The following is a 21,493-nucleotide window of genomic DNA, read 5'->3' as shown; positions in this document are numbered from 1 at the left end:
ATTCAATAGATACTAGTACTTATTCATTAGATACTAGTACTTATTCAATAGATACTAGTACTTATTCAGTAGATACTAGTACTTATTAATTAGATACTAGTACTTATTCAATGGATACTAGTACTTATTCATTAGATACTAGTACTTATTCAATAGATACTAGTACCTATTTATTAGATACTAGTACTTATTCAATAGATACTAGTACTTATTCAGTGGATACTAGTACTTATTAATTAGATACTAGTACTTATTCAATGGATACTAGTACTTATTCAATAGATACTAGTACTTATTCATTAGATACTAGTACTCATTCAATAGATACTAGTACTCATTCATTAGATACTAGTACTTATTCAATAGATACTAGTACTTATTCATTAGGTACTAGTACTTATTCAATAGATACTAGTACTTATTCATTAGATACTAGTACTTATTCAATAGATACTAGTACTTATTCATTAGGTACTAGTACTTATTCAATAGATACTAGTACTTATTCATTAGATACTAGTACTTATTCAATAGATACTAGTACTTATTCATTAGATACTAGTACTTATTCAGTAGATACTAGTACTTATTAATTAGATACTAGTACTTATTCAATGGATACTAGTACTTATTCATTAGATACTAGTACTTATTCAATAGATACTAGTACCTATTTATTAGATACTAGTACTTATTCAATAGATACTAGTACTTATTCAGTAGATACTAGTACTTATTAATTAGATACTAGTACTTATTCAATGGATACTAGTACTTAATCATTAGATACTAGTACTTATTCATTAGATACTAGTACTTATTCAATAGATACTAGTACCTATTTATTAGATACTAGTATTTATTCCAAATGTTACTAGTAAGAATTTTTATTTTACTAGTAAGATTTTTAATTGAACTATACAGTGGTCGTTCTGACTAGTCATAACATAAGACTAGTAAAACAGCAGTTGTGACTAGTATAATAAAAATTCTTACTAGTAACATTTGGAATAAATACTAGTATCTAATAAATAGGTACTAGTATCTATTGAATAAGTACTAGTATCTAATTAATAAGTACTAGTATCTAATAAATAGGTACTAGTATCTAATGAATAAGTACTAGTATCTAATGAATAAGTACTAGTATCTAATGAAGAAGTACTAGTATCTATTGAATAAGTACTAGTAGCTAATGAATATGTACTAGTATCTAATGAATAAGTACTAGTATCTATTGAATAAGTACTAGTAGCTAATGAATAAGTACTAGTATCTAATTAATAAGTACTAGTATCTAATAAATAGGTACTAGTATCTAATGAATAAGTACTAGTATCTAATGAATAAGTGTCACAGTGTCTGGTTGTGTTTCCTTGTTTGTCCACTAGATGTCCTCCTTCCCCTCGGTGTCATGTAATTCTGGAACTGCATTTCCCAGCATTCTGTCTGTCACTGTCACTCATCAGTTCATTGCACTCAGCTGTTCCCTGTAATCATTGTTCCCAGCTGTTCTGTGTTAGTCTTGTTAGTTCTGTGTATATATTCCCTGTCTGTGTTAGTTTGTGTACGGATTCGTTGCTGAGTGTCACCAACACTTCTGAGGTCTGGTTTCTTGCCTGATCGTGGTTTGTTTCTTGTTTATTTGTTTATTGGACTGCTAAAATGGATTTTGACCCCTGCATGGATGACTATGAGTTGGATTGCCCTGATAATAAATATGCTGCATTTGGATCCACCTGTTTCCCTGTGTGTTCCCGTGACAGAACGAATCCGTCAAATAATGGATCCAGTAGCATGAACATTTTTCAGGGCTTTGCCTTATTGGCCCGCCGGACTGAGGTCAAGGTGGTCAATTCCCCTGAGAACCCGGCCACCGATGACCGAGAATCTTTTAGGGGAACCCGTCTGGCCAAGTTTTCTGGGACTCGTGGAGGCCGCAGGAGAGGAGGTCTTAGAAGTGAGCCCCGGAATCACTCTCAACTTTGGTCTTTCTCCGACCATGGGCCGGTGATGCTCAGCCCAGAGCTTCCTTCACCGCTGGTCCTGTCCAGCCTGGAGCCTATACCTCACCATAAAGAACGACGGAGAAGGAGGAGGAAATACCCGTCTGCCCAGCGAGAGACCGCTCATGTCCCGTCTGCCCAGAGAGAGACTGTTCACGTCCCGTCTGCCCAGAGAGAGACTGTTCACGTCCCGTCTGCCCAGAGAGAGACTGTTCACGTCCCGTCTGCCCAGAGAGAGACTGTCCACGTCCCGTCTGCCCAGCGAGAGACTGTCCACGTCCCGTCGGCCCAGCGAGAGACTGTCCACGTCCCGTCGGCCCAGCGAGAGACTGTCCACGTCCCGTCGGCCCAGCGAGAGACTGTCCACGTCCCGTCGGCCCAGCGAGAGACTGTCCACGTCCCATCGGCCCAGCAATAGACTGTCCACGTCCCGTCGGCCCAGAGAGAGACTGTCCACGTCCCGTCTGCCCAGAGAGAGACTGTCCACGTCCCGTCGGCCCAGCGAGAGACTGTCCACGTCCCGTCGGCCCAGCGAGAGACTGTCCACGTCCCGTCGGCCCAGCGAGAGACTGTCCACGTCCCGTCGGCCCAGCGAGAGACTGGTCAGGTCCCGTCTGTATCCCTGAGCTGGGACTATCTGGAGCGTCTGATTAAGACGTTGGAGAGACCTGTCCCTGAGCCTGTCCCTGAGCCTGTCCCTGAGCCTGTCCCTGAGCCTGTCCCTGAGCCTGTCCCTGAGCCTGTCCCTGAGCCTGTCCCTGAGCCTGTCCCTGAGCCTGTCCCTGAGCCTGTCCCTGAGCCGGTCCCTGAGCCGGTCCCTGAGCCGGTCCCTGAGCCGGTCCCTGAGCCGGTCCCTGAGCCGGTCCCTGAGCCGGAGCTCATATTGGTTCAGGACCCAGCGTTTTTGTTTGTGTTTGTGTCTGTTCTTGTGACCGTGTCTGTTTTAGTGTCAGTTCCTGAGCCGGCGCCTGTTCCCGTGCCGGAGGCAGAGCCAGCGCTTGTTCCCGAGCCGGTGTCTGGTCCTGAAAGATCTGCTCCGCCCTGGCCGCCCGAGGGGTCCTCCCTGCCCTGGCCACCCGAGGGGTTTTTACTGCCCTGGCCACCTGAAAGATCTGCTCCATCCTGGCCGCCCGAGGGGTCTTCACCGCCCTGGCCACCTGAAAGATCTGCTCCGCCCTGGCCGCCCGAGGGGTCTTCACCGCCCTGGCCACCCGAGGGGTCTTCACTGCCCTGGCCACCCGAGGGGTCTTCACCGCCCTGGCCACCTGAAAGATCTGCTCCGCCCTGGCCACCCGAGGGGTCTTCACTGCCCTGGCCACCCGAGGGGTCTTTACCGCCCTGGCCACCTGAAAGATCTGCTCCATCCTGGCCGCCCGAGATGTCTTCACCGCCCTGGCCACCCAAGGGGTCTTCTCCGCCCTGGCCACCCGAAAGGTCTTCACCGCCCTGGCCACCCGAGGGGTCTTCACCGCCCTGGCCACCCGAGGGGTCTGCTCCGCCCTGGCCACCCGAGGGGTCTTCACCGTCCTGGCCACCCGAAAGGTCTTCACCGCCCTGGCCACCCGAGGGGTCTTCTCCGCCCTGGCCACCCGAAAGGTCTGCTCCGCCCTGGCCGCCCGATGGACTACGTGTCTCGCCCTGGCCACCCGATGGACTCTGTGTCTCGCCCTGGTCCTCGGTAAAGCCCTCACCCCTTGTTCCTGTCTCCCTTCATGGACCTGGCCCACCATCCCTCCCCCTGATCCTCCACCGTTCCACCTCCCTCCTGAACTCTTGTGATTGTGTTGTAGTTGTTGTCGTGGAGTGTCTGGTAGCCACTCCGTAGAGGGGGGGTTATGTCACAGTGTCTGGTTGTGTTTCCTTGTTTGTCCACTAGATGTCCTCCTTCCCCTCGGTGTCATGTAATTCTGGAACTGCATTTCCCAGCATTCTGTCTGTCACTGTCACTCATCAGTTCATTGCACTCAGCTGTTCCCTGTAATCATTGTTCCCAGCTGTTCTGTGTTAGTCTTGTTAGTTCTGTGTATATATTCCCTGTCTGTGTTAGTTTGTGTACGGATTCGTTGCTGAGTGTCACCAACACTTCTGAGGTCTGGTTTCTTGCCTGATCGTGGTTTGTTTCTTGTTTATTTGTTTATTGGACTGCTAAAATGGATTTTGACCCCTGCATGGATGACTATGAGTTGGATTGCCCTGATAATAAATATGCTGCATTTGGATCCACCTGTTTCCCTGTGTGTTCCCGTGACAATAAGTACTAGTATCTAATGAAGAAGTACTAGTATCTATTGAATAAGTACTAGTAGCTAATGAATATGTACTAGTATCTAATGAATAAGTACTAGTATCTATTGAATAAGTACTAGTAGCTAATGAATAAGTACTAGTATCTATTTAATAGGTACTAGTATCTAAAAAATAAGTACTAGTACCTAATGAATAACTACTAGTATCTAATGTATATGCACTGGTCACAATTGGAATACATACTAGTCAGAACTGAATAGTTGATATCTGAATGACAGATCCCCATAGAAGTCAATGGCAAAAAATTTAATTTGTTACTAGTCACAAAATAATAGTTACTAGTCACTTTCGAAATAAGTACTAGTATCTAATAAATAAGTACTAGTATCTATTTAATAGGTACTAGTATCTAATGAATAAGTACTAGTATCAAAAAATAAGTACTAGTATCTAATGAATAAGTATTAGTACCTAATGAATAAGCACTAGTAACTAATAAATAAGTACTAGTATCTTATAAATAAGTACTAGTATCTAATGAATAAGTACTAGTATCTAATAAATAAGGACTAGTATCTAATGAATAAGTACTAGTATCTTTAAAAAGGTACTAGTACCTAAAGAATAAGCACTAGTATCTAAAGAAAAGGCACTATCTAAAGAATAAGCACTAGTAGCTAATGAATAAGTACTTGTACTTAATGGAATAGATACTATTATCAAAAAAATAATTACTAGTAGCATGAAAATAGAGACTAGTAGGTTAAAATGATTAAATGTTAAAACGGCTTGCCATACACTAAACACAGCAGTAAAGTGTGTGTGAAGTAAAGTGTGAAAAGTGCGAAGAGGAAGCTGCTTTCCAGACACGCCTATTTTATCACGTCACTCAAACACAGAAGCAGTAAACCATTTCAACTCCTCAGTTCAGAGAAACCGAAACTCAAGTATTGTTGAGCTGTTGTGTGTTTGTGTGTCTATATTCATGCGGTAAAATGGCAGAAGCCAGAATTTCTCAGGATGATTTCATGTGTTCAGTGTGTCTGGATCTCCTGAAGGAGCCAGTGGCCATTCCCTGTGGACACAGTTACTGTAAGATGTGTATTACAGACTGCTGGGATCAGGAGGATGAGAAGAGCGTCTACAGCTGCCCTCAGTGCAGACAGACCTTCAGTCCAAGACCTGCTTTAGGGAAAAACACCATTCTGGCTGAACTGGTGGAGAAACTGAAGAAGACTAAACTTCCTGCTGACTGTTACGCTGGAGCTGGAGACGTGGAGTGTGACGTCTGTACTGGAAGAAAACACAAAGCCGTCAAGTCCTGTCTGGTGTGTCAGGAGTCTTACTGTCAAACTCATTTTGACCGTCATGAGGAATTTCACTCTCGTAAACCACACAAAGTGATTGATGCCACTGGACGACTGCAGGACATGATCTGCCGTAAACATGATAAAGAGCTAGAAATGTTCTGTATCACTGATCAACAGTGCATCTGTGTGTGGTGTAAAGAGAGTGAACATAAAAACCACAACACTGTATCAACTGCAGCACAGAGGACAGAGAAACAGGTATGAACTGAGAGAGATTGATCACGCAGAAATCAAAGTGTCTTTATTTACTCACTCATTTACTCATGTTGTCCCAAACCGGTTTGACTCACTTTCTTCTGTAGATTGTAAATATGATATTTTGAAGAATGTCTCATCTATTTTGGTCTATACATTCAAAGTAAATCGGAAACACAAGTTTCAAGCTCCAAAAGCATAAAAGTAGTCTTAACAGTGGTTAAAAAACGAAATGCGATTAATTGTATTTACTTGCACTTATAGTGTACTTCAAATTGAGAGCATATTTTCAAAAATAAAACTGTACTTGGCGATAATATAATATTAATGAAACCACTTATAAATAAAGTTCGTTTTCATGACTTTCACTTTATAAATGTACTTTGTATTTTCAAATTAAAATTTTTACCTTAAAATACATTTTAATAATATTTATTTAATATTTCAATATTTCAACTCTTTTGTCGTGCTTTAAAATGCATTTATTTTGATGTGTTGTTGACAAACATGTAAAGTACTTGATTATATAATCACAACTGTAGTTTGTTATTCAATATATGTAACATTTTTATATGTACAACATTATTACAGTATATTTTAGTTTATCATAAATGCTTGTCTGTACATATGACAGTACAAAACTATATTTTTACGTGTCTGTAAACATTACGTTCAGTTCAAACTGAATTAGTTCACTTTTGATAACTTTTTTTGCTGATAATTTACTCATCCCCATGACATCCAAGATGTTCAGGTTTTCCTTTCTTCTGTTGAAAAGAAATTAAGGTTTTTGATGAAAACATTACAGGATTTGTCTCCTTATAATGGACCCTATAAACAAACATTTTAATGATTCCTCCAGAAACAGCTGAAGGAGACGCAGATGAAGATCCGTCAGAGAATCCAGCAGAGACAGAAAGATCTTCATCAGCTGAGAGAGGATGTGGAGTCTCATAAGGTGAGTCTGGAGAAGAAGAGAAGTGTGAGACGTCTCAGTTTGGACTCACTGAACTCACTGTGTGATTGTGATGTGTGTGTAACAGCGCTCTGCACACACAGCAGTGGAGGACAGTGAGAAGATCTTCACTGAGATCATCCGCTCCATTGAGAGAACCCGCTCTGAGGCGACACAGCGGATCAGAGATCAGGAAAAGACTGCAGTGAGTCGAGCTGAAGGACGACTGGAGCGACTGGAGCAGGAGATCAATGATCTGAGGAGGAGAGACGCTGAGCTGGAGCAGCTTTCACACACACAAGATCACATCCAGTTCCTGCAGGTAACAGAGATCTAGGAGAACTGGATCATAGTGGACTTGAGCAAGAGACTCACAGAGAAACATTTGATGAGAGCAGAATGAGACCAACTTAAGCAGAGCAACAAAACACTCTAAAGTTCAGATATTTGCATTTGATACAAAAATGAAACTATTCCACATTCATTTCACTGCAAATAACATGCAATTAAGTTTCTGAAAACATTACATCCAATCTGCACTTATATATTTTTAAAGTATTATTTCTGTTATAAGTACGGTATTCTTTTTAAAAGTTTACTTTCTTTTTCACAAGGAGTGTAAGTGACAGATACTGGAGTTTGTGAAATGAATGTCATATAATGAATATGAGAAGAAAGTTTCTGATTGTGAAAGTGCTGGACTGAAGCGAGTCACTGAAGAGAAGTCAAGTCTACAAGAGCCGCACAGATCTGATATAGTGCAGGTTATTGGCTGAAGTGTGGAGATGATGAGTTTTGATTTGTGTTTTCTGTAGAGTTTCCAGTCTCTCTCAGCTCCTCCTGAATCTACAGACGAACCCGACGTTCCCTTCGGTTCTCTCTCCTCTTTTGATGGCGTGAGAGAATCTGTCCGTCAGCTGAGAGACAAACTGGAGGATTTCTGCAAAGAGGAGATCAAGAAGATCTCAGACGGAGGTAAAGTCCTGCGCCTCCTTTATACACACGTGTGAGAAAGAGCCCAAATCTGAACATACAACAGTTTCTGAAATGTTCTTGTGATTTATAAAACATCCATAAACACAAATAATTTTCCTGAATGCATCCCACTTTATAAATCACAGTTCATCTTTAATTCAAGTGCATAAACTCCACAGAACAGCCACAAACATCCCTTGATGGTTTAGAAGTAATATATACGAGTGTGACGTACTGTAGGATGAAGTCCATTGGGATTTGGGATTGAATCCGATACGAGTGTTTTATATATGAGGCGTCTGGAGATGAATCTGTTCTCAGAAATGAGTCCTACATCATCTAATATCAGATTAGAAACGTCTTAGAAATGAATGTATTTGATCTTGTCATTTCTCTTCACACTGTTCATGTGTGTTTATTTCCACAGTCACTTTCACCAACATGAATCCCAAGACCAGGAACGACTTCCTACAATGTGAGTCACTAGAAAACAAGCAGGAAAACTCACTGAGTGTGTTCATGTTCTTCCTGTAGAAGGAGAAATAAATCATGATAGAAGAGTTTTATAATTGATCATGTAAATGAGGATTTGCTCAGGATATCTGTCTATAATTCCTGTTTCTGATGTGTTTTCTCTCCATCAGATTCCCATCAGCTCACTCCGGATCTGAACACAGTGAATAAACTCCTCCGTCTGTCTGAGAGGAACAGAGTTATTACTGTCACTGGCACACAGCAGCCGTATCCTGATCATCCAGACAGATTTGATCAGTGGCCTCAGGTGTTGTGTAGAGAGAGTGTGTGTGGACGCTGTTACTGGGAGATTGAGTGGAGTGGAGATAATGGTGTGTATATATCAGTGTCATATAAGAGCATCAGCAGGAAGGGATTGGGAAGTGAGTGTGTGTTTGGATATAATGATCAGTCCTGGAGTTTGTTCTGCTCTTCCTCCAGTTACACATTCAGACACAATAAGATAGAGACTGATCTCCCTGTAAAGTCCGTCGGCAGAAGAATAGGAGTGTGTGTGGATCACAGTGCAGGAACTCTGTCCTTCTACAGCGTCTCTGACACAATGAGCCTCATCCACACAGTCCAGACCACATTCACTCAGCCGCTCTATCCTGGGTTTTGGGTTGGTTCTGGATCATCAGTGAAACTGTGTTGATGTTTCAGAATAGACTGTAGAGAGATTTTACCCATAATACTTTGAGCTATATGACAAATCAGTAACAGTGAGATAATTATTACAGAGACTCTTATTTTAATTTTCACGAATATAGCTGAACTTCTGCTACTGAAATAACACGTCATAATAAATGTGTGTTTTTTCAAAAATTACATTTTTTTCAATTGCTAACAAGCATCGGTCGATACTGAAGACCCAGAAGTCTCTGCTAAACTGAATCATTTTTCACTTCTTTCACACAGAATGCATTCAATGACCACATTTCCCAAAATCCATGAACACTTTTGTCATTCATACTTCACCATCTGCAAAACACAACATATATTCACAGCAGATTTTCCCAATGCTAACACAAGCTTTCAAAACTGATAAAAGCTCATTGAAATCAGAATGATGGCAAACTCTGTGCATTTCTGCAGGGATTATACTGAAATATAAAATATTAGCAGAATATTTACACTGAAATTAAATGATATTATTGGAAACACAACTAGTCCTATTTTTAGGCTATTTCGTTCTAATGTTAGAAAATTCACAAGATTTTGTTGCCCTTTAAGATTCATATCATCCAAGTAACTGGAATATAATACTACTAAAACAACTTGTCTTTTCTATGAAGTAATGATACAAGCTCAGAGACATTTATAATCAAATAAATCATTAAATTGGACTTTAGGCCTTGATATTAGAGGTACTACCCCAAGGAAAGCCAAATTTTGACCAACAGGCCCAGATTTCTGTTAATTCATGTGCATATTTGCTTTCTTTTTCTTCATAGATTAGGTTAGTATATAAAACTAGAAATTGTAATGCGTTACTGTAAATTGTAAGCATGGAAAAAAATTCCTGTGCGCATGTAAATAGTTTTTTGAGGGCATGATAAAGTGTCTTGTGTGCATTCAACAGTCTGTATACACACACTACTCTGCAAAAGTCTGTATACACACACTACTATGCTAAAGTCTGTATACACACACTACTGTGCTAAAGTCTGTATACACACACTACTGTGCTTAAGTCTTGGCCACTTTAGTATTTTCACCCCCCAAAAATAGTTTTAAGCCAGCTATTAATATATTTTGCTGTAGTGTGTCCGCTTACATTTGCAAACATTCATTTTGTCATTAATGGTAATAATCCAGCGAGATTTTTTAGTTTCCACAAGGAGTGACAAGAGCCGGTATAATCTGATCTCTAATCAAGCCTGTCCGTGATTACATGAAGAAACAGAGAAAAACGGAGAAATACTAAATGCAGAAAACACTTTAGGCACTTGTGTAAAAATGCTGTAAAGTGAGGATGCTTTCCAAAATAATGTCATAAATAGATTTGATTTATCAATTAGCTTCTATAAACTGATATTTGGTGTGACCACGCTTTGCGTTTAAAGCAGCTGTTGACCAGGTAGACTTGCACATAGCTTTTCAGGAATATTTCTTCAGTCTTGGAGAGTCTTGGAGACGTTGTCACAGTTCTTCTGGATTTAGTATTTTTTTCTGTTTCTTCATGTAATCCCAGATGGACTCGATTATGGTGAGATCAGATCTCCGTGTGGAGCATATCGGCTGTTGACAGACTCCTTATGCATATAAAAATCTCACTGGATTATTAGAATGGCAAATTAAATATAAACTGATATTTCCTACTGACACTACAGCAAAATATATAAATAACTGTCTTAAAACCGTTTTTAAAATACAAATCTTGCGTTGGAGATCTCCTACAACAAACGCTTTCACTCTCTCAGAATATACATTGTTGTACATCTCCACATTTTTCAATGATTCTCAAACAAATTGTCCGATGATTCAGTCTCTATTAAATCCCTCCTTTCTTTCTTTCCTTTTGTAAATGCAGTGAAATATTAATGGCAGTTCTGATGCCGCTTCGGTGTCACCTCTGCACTGCAGATGGTTTTGATTTAATGATTTAATTTGACTAACAGTGGTATCGTGTTATTATGCCCCTGGATATATATTTAAGGTAGCAAATATTGCCCCTTAATAACATTTATTTATTTCTGTCACTGCTGTGAACTGACAGCATAGAATATAAAAAAATATGAGTATCTTTGTGAGTCAGCTGTCAGAAACAGGTTAATGTCCAAAACACCATGGTACTCTCTGGTACTTTGTTGAATGTGAAATTTATATTTTGGAGTGTAAAGAGTGCAGGCACTGAGTCAATCTTTGGAAACGCAGTTGCAAAATATTGTGGTTATGATCTACAGCGACCCCTGTCTCTCACACACCCACCTTGCACCCTACCTCCAGCTTCACGAGGTCCCACCCTGGGTCCAATCTACAGATCTAATCTAAACTAATGTGTTGAGTCCCCCTAAAACCACAGGGTGTGCACGTGAAACCATTCAACCAGCACTGCACTCATCAAGATCCATGTAATTTGACAGTTTCAAGCCTGAAAAAGGAGAACTGCTGCCTAAAACCAGAGGAGACGCTCCAGCAAGAGGAAGTACTGAAGATCGCAGTGGAAGAAGCAGTGCCAGGTTTTCCTTTTTACCTTTATCTGAAACAGTCCAAACACACAGTGCACAAACCCAACAGATTCTAACTGTTGTTACTGCTAGCAGGGAACGTTCTCAGAACATTGGCTAACATTCCCAATTTGGTTAATATTTTAAAGAAATGTTCAAAGAATGTTTTAAGGATGTTTTCTCATTTCAAATAATGTTTCTATAAGGATAAATGTAAACTAAGATATAACGTTTTAACTGTACCATTTTGAGGATGTTTTGGGAAAGTTGTTGAGATAAAAGATTATACAATTTTCCATTATAACAAAGGAGGGACATTATCAAATCAACGTTTGCAAAACGTTTTGAGGATATCACTGAGGCCTGAGATGACAGAATGCATTTTATAAAACGTTCTTGTAATGTGACGTGTTAAAGCAAGAATGTAATCCTACACAGCAAAAACTCCAGTGTTAAATTAACTCTCCTGGATGTTTATTTGACTCCACAATCAAAGAGTTAAAGTGTTCAAATATGAATGTTAAATGAGCACTGAAGAGTGTTAAATTAATTTGATAATTATGTTATTAATTGTGTGATGATTGACCATTATTGAAGACATCAAGAATCACTAATGGAGATAATCTAATCTTAAATCACCATTATGGTGATCAGTGTTTGCTTTAGTTGGGCTCTTGACCCTTAAATTATTAACTTTAGATTTTGTTTGGCTGTTATGATTGAGTTGTAATGTGTAGAACTGCCACATGAACAAGGAGAATGGTCTTCAGGTGGTGATGGTTGTGTTTACACGTAATCATCATTAGACTTGAATCATTTACATTTAACAGATGCTTTTAACCAAAGTGACTTACAACAGAGGACTACAATTTAGATAATTAGGTTTACCTTCTTGATTACAGCAGCCTGGTGATTCTACAGGATACACTTTGTAGCATTTTCTATAGAATCCCCTAAATATTATTGATATTTCTGTTCAAAAGACTTATATTTTTTTATTAAGTCACATAGACATCAAGATTCAGCCTGTGAATCTCAACAATGGTGACGATAATAAACCATGTTGCAGTGAATTCTGGGTGCCACCAATCAAAACTCATTAATGGCCCCCATCATGCATTGCAGTATGAATAAATTATGATCTGAACTGTCCTTTTCCATTATTAAATATTTAATTTGTCACCATTGTTGAGATTCATATACTCATGCTTGACGTCTGTTTGTACATACACAATTTTTTTATTACTTTTTTAGAACAAGTTTTAAGAAATCCTTTGGAATATATTGAACATTCTGGCTCTTATGGTGTAGAATCACTGTGATGCTGCAATCGACAATATAAATATAAGTCAGAGATTGGGCTCTAAAATAGTTTTGTGATTCAGGTAAAATGAATCACAACAACTTCAGATCACCTTTTCTCTTTGTTCATCTGGCAGTTATAACTCAGTTACAATAGTCAAACAAAATCTAAAGTTAAAAATGTAAGGGTCAAGAGCCCAACTAAAGCACACACTGATCCCCATAATGGTGACTAAAAATAGTGATTTTCTCATTCAGTGTCAATCAATCAATCTTCAATCTAGCTGTCTTCTTGATGTACCTCCTTCTTATGGTTATGCAGCTGCAGGCGTTAGTTCCTTCGTCTAAAATGCATTATCTAAGATGAAGTTACTGATGAAATGTCTCCTTTGTTTCTGTTTCATTCAGTTAACAGACATTAGGCTTAATTCTATAATATTCTATATAAAGTCCCTAATTAGAGCAGTGTTTCCCAACCCTGTTCCTGGTGGCACACCAGCACTCCGCGTATTCTTTGTCTCCCTAATCAAACACACCTGTTTCAAGTCATCAGCTCATTAACCCATGTGATGTGATTATGAGCTGATGAAGTTGAATCAGGTGTGTTGGATAAGGGAGACAAAGAATACGCGCAGTGTTGGTGTGCCGCCAGGAACAGGGTTGGGAAACACTGAATTAGAGGATGTGTTTGGTAATTCCTATAGATGGATGAACAGACAGACAGAACATCTTTAGAAATGAACAGTGTTATATTTATTTAGATGTGTGTTCTTTTTTTCAGAGATGAAAAAGCAGCAGAAATCAACATATTCTTCAAAAAAAAGGGTTGATTTTCAAAAAATCATAGCTGAAGCCAAATGTTTGTGTGAGAGTTTAAACTTATTGGTCTACATGAAGGACATTTTAATGTGTAAAATCATTGAAATCACAGAAAGCCAGCTATCAAATAACACCTACATGATGGTAAAGTAATGTCCGCTGAGAGAAACTGTAAATGTTTGTGTTTAGCAGAACTGAGTGCAACATGTTATTAAAGGAAGGTGTCCTTCATAACGCCAGGCTGCTCCAGCGCAACTTTCCTGCGAGCCGACGCTTCCAGGATCTTTTTGCGTGGCCCTAGCTGGATGCGGATGCCTTTGAGATCATCATCTGAGCAGAGCATCAGGGCTTCAAGATCCAAGTGTTCACGGGTGAACACAGGACCGAAATCCAACAGGCCGATCGACGCCAAGAACGAATCCAAGTGTGAGGTCTCCTCTTCCTCATCCAGACCAATCTCCTCTTCATTCCAAGGCAGTTCTGAATCCTTGTCAAATCCCTCCAGCCCTTCATCCACAGTTTCCAACAACTCTTGACGGACGAGGAACCCAAGGTCTTCTGTATTACCAATGGGGAGGTCTTCAGTGTCCATGGCCATTTCCATGGAGAAGTTCCTACGGAACACCATTTTCCCAAGACCAGGCCTTTCGAAAATAGACTTCACCTGACTGGGCCCCTCGTCATCCAATCCTCGCTCGGCATCGTCATCATCATCATCCTGAATTTCATCCTGCTCATTGAAGACGTCAACAAAACCAGGTTTCTCTTGCGAGCCGATGTCTTGTTTGACAAAAATGACATTGCCGTCCCCTTGTCTACTCACTGTCCCTTTGTCCTTCTTCCCAAATTTGCGCTGGAGGGTTCCCTTGATCGTTGAAGAGACCGATCCATTGGCGTCCGCGGCAATGAGTTTGGAGAACTGATCGCTGTTCATGCTGCTCAAGGTACCCGTGCCGGAAAAGGAACTTCCCTCCGAGACCGAGCCGCCGCGAGACATCTTGTCCATCTTACTCTGATGTTTCTTCTGTACCCGTTCGCACTGCTTCACTCTGCGCTCGGCATCTTTAGTGGCCTGATCTTTCAGACGTGCAACCCTTTTGGCGTTCTGGGCTGTCTGTTGGGCAGCCGCAGTGTCCAGGAATCGGACGCTGTCCATGTGGTCTCGAGAGGCAGCCACGTCCATGGGAGTGTGGAAATCATTGTCCAGAGCGAAGAGGTTGGCTCCAAAGTTCACTAAGAAGCTGACGATCTGCATGTGTCCGTTTGCAGAGGCGTGATGCAGAGGTGTGTTCCCCCAGATGTCACTTTTGTTCGGATCCCCCCTACAAGACAGATAATGATGAACAATTATTTATTTAATATAATTAATGTTGTTTGCAACACTATTTCTATTTCGCATACAAACGTTTAAGGGTTTCCCCAGACAGCAACATAGTGTCGGCCCAGATCCGGACCACATCTTGTACGTGGATTCAATGTGTGCCAAATGTGGGCCGGATCTGGGCCGACACTATGTTGCTGTCTGGGTTGCCCGTGTGCTTGTACTATGGCCATTAATAGCACCTCAAATCACGCTGCTTGTTGAAAACAGGTGCTGTTAGTTCCCTAAATTATGCAGCGATAAACAGGAGAGGAAATTCACATTACACTGAAGGAGGGACTTAAGAGTATCATGGAGACTTGGGGATGGACTCTTTTGACTTAGACTATTAAGAAACAACAGAGAAAACCCTAAAAACGAACTAGCAGTGCCTTAGCATCCACCCATCAGTAATGAAGTACTTGAGGCTGGTCTGGTCATGGTCTTGGTTTTGTAATGGATTTTGTCTTGAGTCCAGTCTTGAGTACTTCAACACTACACATATTTTCTGATCTTTACCAACTCACTCATATTATCTAATACAAACCAGGCTTTATTCACTCCAAAGGAGAGCATATTTACACTGACTGTGCTGAAAAATCCTACATTGCTGGTCAGCATAAGGTAGGCTTTGCATGAGGACCAACTACACCAGTTCATTTTTCTTTGAGAACAGCATGGGGAGTTGGACTCGACCCACTTCCCCAGACAGCAACGTAGTGTCAGACCAGATCCGGGCCACATCTGGTACATGTGGATTCAACTCATACCAGACGTGGGTCGACCATTATGTTGCTGTCTGGGTCTTGTCGCAGTCTTGACTCAGACTCAACCTACTGGACTCAGACTTGAATGAGCTGGTCTCATCTAACACAACCTAGTTAGCAAACGCTCAGCAATGTTCCGAATTCATCCACAGCACTGTAGTATCAGGAAAATGTAGTTCAAGACAAGGGAAAAAAGACCCGGTCACACCAAGAACGATAACTTTAACTATGAAGTTTGTTTAATTGTTCTTAATCTATGAGAATAGGGAAGTCCACACCACAGCTATAATAATAACGGTTCAGTGGTTGTATATACGATATAGTTGTAACAACAATCTCAGAATTATTATTTTTTCAGCCAATCAGAATCCTGCTTTAAAGAGACTACTGTATCTGGTGCCTGTTTCTAGTAATCAGCGGTATCGTCCATTGGTGTGGACGCTGATATAGTTATAGTCATTGTTACTGTTCTTCGTCTGAAGAACGTTGGGCCTTAACGTAATGCCTTAACAGACCAATCACAGATCAGTGGCAGTGGGTTTGATTTCACCGGCAGAAACTTTTTGTAAATAAGGACGAAGTTACTGAATACGCAGACGGCTGCATTATGGAGGATTGGGATTACACATAGTGTCAGCCATCTTTTTTTGGAAGCTAAGCTAGCAGGCTCTTGTTCTGTGGAGAAAACTGAGTAGTAACTTTAGGGGTTACCGTCCTCTTTTTCCCGGACATGTCCGGCCGTCGATGTCCGGGATTCCAACCCGATCTCACGGGAATTCGTACGAATTTTACGAGGTGGCTAATTCGTAACAATTCGTACGACCTCACTCGTATGAATTAGTATGATTTTGCTAAATCGCACATATTTTACGAATTAGCCAATTCGTATGAATTTGTACGAATGACCTACCCCTGACCCCGCCCCTAAACATAACCGTCACGTGGGTTTAGACAAATTCGTACGAGTGAGGTTGTATGAATTAGTACGAATTAGCCACTTTTGAATCACTCGTACGAATCCGTACGAATTCGTACGAATTGGTCGTAAGATAGGGTAGGGGATTCAGCTTTTGCTTTCTGCAGTCGCCATTAATTCTTTACATCCACAGCTTCTGTTTCAATCTAACTGTCTATGTCAATTGGATAACACTACGACCGATCACAACAATACACCTAATACGCTTAGCTACCAGAGGAGATAACTGGTAGATTAGACTCTTGCCGTATCCGGTCGGCAAAAAAGCAAAAATGATCCGAGCGCCGTCTTCTGTTCCTCTTTTAGATAAAAAGCCAAGTCTAACTCGTTCATTGTAGTGGCTAAAGCCGTTTCAACTGGTGTTCATCCATAGCCATCTTGCAATGTTTACAAATGACTTCGACGTTGCAGCGCTGCCGTCATCTGTTTAGCTCACCTCTGGCCCGCCTATATCAGATACACCGATGTGATTGGTGCAGCTCGGCTAAGAGGGAATAGTTAATGAGCATCATTACTCAGTGCCAGAGTGACTCGCTGAGCAAATTCAAGTTGTGCAAGGGTACTGCAGATGCCTAAAACGCCTCAATTGTAGTCCTGCCATTTCCATGACTTATGCCCCATCCACACTACTGCGTTTTCATTTAAAAACTGAGACCTTTTGCTACGTTGGCACCTACCATCCAGACTACAATGGAAAAACTAAGACCTAAAACGGAAGTTTTTACAAACGCTGCAGCTCCGTTTTGCGTTTTGAATCTCCGGAGGGCGTTTTAGTGAAGATGGAACAAAATGGAGGACTTTAGAAACGATGACACAGAGGCTCATGCTTGCCTCTATGATTGGGTGTCGTCAGTCATGACGTGTCCTTCCCTGATTCGTCAGCCACTGTTTACACCGGCACACGCATGCCGAGTGTTGGTGAATGGTCACGTGATCCACGTTCAGTCGTTTTAATGTGGACGGAGATCATTTCTAATACGCAGATAAAACGCTGGTGTGGACGGAGATCGTATTCATTTTAATTTTCCGTTTTTAAACGAAAACGCAGTAGTGTGGACGGGGCCTTAGCCATGTCACCAAAACAGTTGGGTAAATGATTTTGCTCTGACAAGGAGATCTCATTATCTAATTAGCTCAAACTTGTTTGTCAATACCGATGTCATAGTTCCCATAGATAAAATACTGTTTTCAACAGCTCACGAATCCTCAGAAGCTGATAACCAATCATAGTAAGGGGCGTTACATTTCTCACACAAGCTCTAAGCTGTAGACCAATCACAACAGATTGGGCCAGCTGACCAATCAGAGAAGTCTGGGTGTTTAGGAAGGCGGGCCTTTAAGAGAAAGGAGTTTGGTTTTGGAACTGCATACTAGCATACTACTCCTACTATTTCTGCCACAAATAATGTAAATGTATAGATTTTCTCCAAAAATATAATTATAAACATGTTAATGAGCACTTTAAGACAAATTAGATAAAGCAACAGCAAAATGACCACAATCTTTATCACCTCTCAGACTCATTTGTCCCCAGCAGCAGCAATTAAAATTCCTCCCTAACATATTTTCTCGTAACTCATGATGCTTGAGGTTAAATCCATCCAAAGAGTCAATATGTAACCGGCTGTAAAACGAAAGTCCATCAGGTCCACCCATAAAATCTCTGATTACAATAGGCCTATCTACAAGAGCTTATCTCACTGACTGAGCACCATCTGTTCCTCAGCGGATGAGGCGCACAGTACAAGCGGCACAGGTTGTGAAAACTATCACTAAAAAGAGAGACTAACTTTCAGATTATATATCTGAATATCCATACCCAGCTTCATATTCATCACACAGCACATTTAGAAAGGTGCTTGTATACAGTTTGAGGGCCAACCATGGCGATCAGTGCTCTTTGAGTGAGATTGGCCTCAATGCTGCACTCAATAAATAAACTCTACCCTGAGCAAATGCTGGAGGGATGAAGAGGCCTTTTGTTCCAGATTTGCATAACTAATTTGACTGATTAAACTCTTGGCGTCAACTCTGGGAATTTTACAAGCGATGTACGCAGCAGATCGTGCGAGAAAGAAAGTCAGAGGAGGACACAGAGCTTCCCCTAGACTGAACTAAATAAATGCTGTGATTCGAATCAACTTTTTATCATGCGGAGTGTTTCAGTGGTAGGCTGTTACATTGATGACATCGGTTTATGTGATTTGCTGTAGTACAATCGCGAGTGGTGAACATAGCTCATAAAGCAAAGAGACTCCAAGGAAACCGCCCAAAGGTCATAAAGATGGTTTAATCTGGGGAATATGTAATGTATAAACACCCCTTGTGAAAACAAAGCACACTTTAGTATACTTTTTTAAAAGAGTACTTATTACGGAAATAATAAAATTGAAAAAAAGGATACTTGAGTGTGAAATTAATGTAATGTTTCTAGACACTTTTGTGCATGTTGCATTTGAATTTATATTAAATACAATGCTTTTTGGCACACTTAAGTAAGACTTAATAAGTAAAGTTGTACTTAAGTAAGACTTAAGTACATCTTTAAATGTAATTTCACAATTACTTTTTGAATAAAGTTACTGCTGAATGTATTGACAAACATTAATGATAAACTAAAATACACTTTAATGTCATTTCTGTTGAAAGGTGTGTGTAAATAAGGACATATAAAGTATTTAACATAAACATAACTCTCACTGCATGTAAAATAAATATGTTCATGATATGTAATCACAACATTTTTTCTTCTTTTTGTCAAATCAACTTAGATAATTTATGTAGTTCAGATACACATAATATTTTGAGTTTCTGGTGATTAAATTAATCTCCTTCATTGTATTAACTTTTCAGTGAACTTAAAATATTAAGGCAACCAGGTTACTTTTTTTTTAAGTTAAACCAACAATATTTTTTAATCAAGTACTTCACATGTGCTTTGTCAACACATCAAAACTTTACAGTAAAACTTTTGAATTTGACAATATTGCAAAGTGCACTTTTAAAAGTCTACTTACTGTAAGTTTGTTAAGAAACAGTCATGAAAGTGCCTCTCTTTAAGAGTGCCTCTGTTTCATTATTATTATGTTATCTAAAAACATATTTTTAAACTAAAAAATATACACTTTTAGGATCTACAAGTGCACATTCAATACAATTAAGCACACTTATTTTTCACAAGGTACCCACTGCAATAATGAAAAGTCCTAGATTACACCAGGATCAAGATCACAGTTTGCTTGTATAGTAATACACTGTAAAAAAATATTGAAAAAAAGTAAGTAACCTGGTTGCCTTAAAATTTTAAGTTGATTGAACTGGAAAAAATGAGTTAATACAATGAAGGAGAATGATTTAATCATCACAAACTCAAAATGATATGTTCTCTGAAGTAAATAAATTATTTAAGTTGATTTGACAAAAGAAAAAAATGTTGTGATTACTACACTGTAAAAAAATATTGTTGGTTTAACTTAAAAAAGTAAGTAACCTGGGTTGCCTTGAAATTTTAAGTTGATTGAACTGGAAAAAGTGAATGATTTAATCATCACAAACTCAAAATAATAAGTTATCTCAACTAAGTAAATTATTATAAAGTTGATTTGACAAAAGAAAATATGTTGTGATAACAAATCTTGAAAATATTTTTTACAGTTGCTAAATGTAACATGGCCTTCAATGATTAAAAACAGTTATAAGACAAACAAAGCAAGGTAACACCCATTGTAAAACTGTAAAATAAAACAAAACACTATCCTGGATGAAAGCTCAATGTATAGACTTGATTAAATGTGTAAAGCTAGCCATACACAGAACATGATCAGTAGGCTGTGTGTGGGAAAGTTTGTTTTCTAAGCTCACCCTCTGCTACAGATCAGCTGAAGAGCCTCAATGTGTCCGTGGTACGCGGCCCAGAGAGTGGGTGTCATGCCGTCCTCATCCGGCGTGTTCAGGTCTTTTCTTGTGGCTTCTTTCAGTAGCTCCAAATAGCCATCAATGGCTGCTTTGTGATATCGTGACATGGCTGTAATAACTATCTCTCTTCTTCAGCAAGTAAACTGTATTTCACGAAGTGTTACAGGAGCATCATTGCTCACTCCTCTTGCGTGCTCGGTCTCTGTGTGTGTGTCTGAGGGAGGAGAAACTCTGACACCCATGTCACTGTCATAAACTAAAGTCCAGGCTGATCTGGAATCGTTTACCATGCAGACACACGCCATCAGTGTTAGTTTGACCGAGATACTCTTATTGTTATAGTTTTCATTTTAATATTTCAAATGTCAATATCTTGAGTTAAGAAGTCAAAGTCATTTCTAATTTTTTTTAATCGAGCAGATGTTATTGTATGTATGACACTTCCCCCTTAACACAGAACGCTTTAACTATGTCTTATATATATATATTTATTTATTTATTAATTTTTGAGAGAGCTCGAAGTCAAATTTAATAGCATCATACAGTAGCATCGGCCCAGATCCCAGCCACATCTGGTGCATGTGGATTCAATGCGTACCAGATGTGGGCCGGATCTGGGCCGACAATGTGTTGCTGTCTGAGAAGTGGGCATTTAGTTTACTAATAACATCAAAGTATTAGAAGTATCCTTGTAAATGCTTTTTCAATACTACTTGGGAGTAAATTGGCCCACTTGTTATTCAGTATATAAAAGTATACCTTTAATTATTCAAGTATAGTGTTACAGTAAACTTATACACAACTAAGTTTTTCCATTTGTAATGCAGCTATAGGCTATAGGAGGTATACACTTTTTTTGTTTGTGAAAGTACACTCTCAGTATGACTACTAGTTTTACTGCAAGTATACTGTTAAGTGAACTC

At 39.9% G+C, this 21,493-nt stretch overlaps 1 protein-coding gene and 1 pseudogene across 2 annotated transcripts; one reads left to right on the top strand and one right to left on the bottom strand.

The window, feature by feature from the left end:
• Nucleotides 1-5,153: 5,153 nt before the first annotated feature.
• On the top strand, nt 5,154-8,962 carry LOC120473036 (E3 ubiquitin-protein ligase TRIM16-like; annotated as a pseudogene). Its single transcript, XR_016155202.1, has 6 exons — nt 5,154-5,821; nt 6,681-6,776; nt 6,862-7,095; nt 7,589-7,748; nt 8,176-8,223; nt 8,393-8,962. The product of XR_016155202.1 is annotated as an E3 ubiquitin-protein ligase TRIM16-like (transcript).
• Nucleotides 8,963-13,463: 4,501 nt separating this feature from the next.
• On the bottom strand, nt 13,464-20,986 carry anks4b (ankyrin repeat and sterile alpha motif domain containing 4B). Its single transcript, XM_039665617.2, has 2 exons — nt 20,517-20,986; nt 13,464-14,874 (listed from the first exon to the last, which is right to left on the bottom strand). Exons 1-2 carry the CDS (start codon nt 20,675-20,677, stop codon nt 13,764-13,766), a joined length of 1,272 nt encoding a protein of 423 aa, XP_039521551.1. The 5' UTR covers nt 20,678-20,986; the 3' UTR covers nt 13,464-13,763.
• Nucleotides 20,987-21,493: the final 507 nt, after the last annotated feature.

This window comes from Pimephales promelas, chromosome 3, assembly GCF_988280905.1.
Source record: "Pimephales promelas chromosome 3, fPimPro1.hap1.1, whole genome shotgun sequence".
NCBI lineage: Eukaryota > Metazoa > Chordata > Actinopteri > Cypriniformes > Leuciscidae > Pimephales > Pimephales promelas.
The sequence above is the reverse complement of the archived record's forward strand: the minus strand, read 5'-3'. Positions and strand labels throughout refer to the sequence as shown.

What these genes read in the sequence shown, in the direction of transcription:
- anks4b (XM_039665617.2), bottom strand. Translation starts at nt 20,677, where the DNA reads ATGTCACGATATCACAAAGCAGCCATTGATGGCTATTTGGAGCTACTG. An exon ending in CAGCTGATCTGTAGCAGAGG is followed by an intron (nt 14,875 to 20,516) that starts GTGAGCTTAGAA and finishes TCTGTCTTGTAG; the next exon opens with GGGGGATCCGAACAAAAGTG.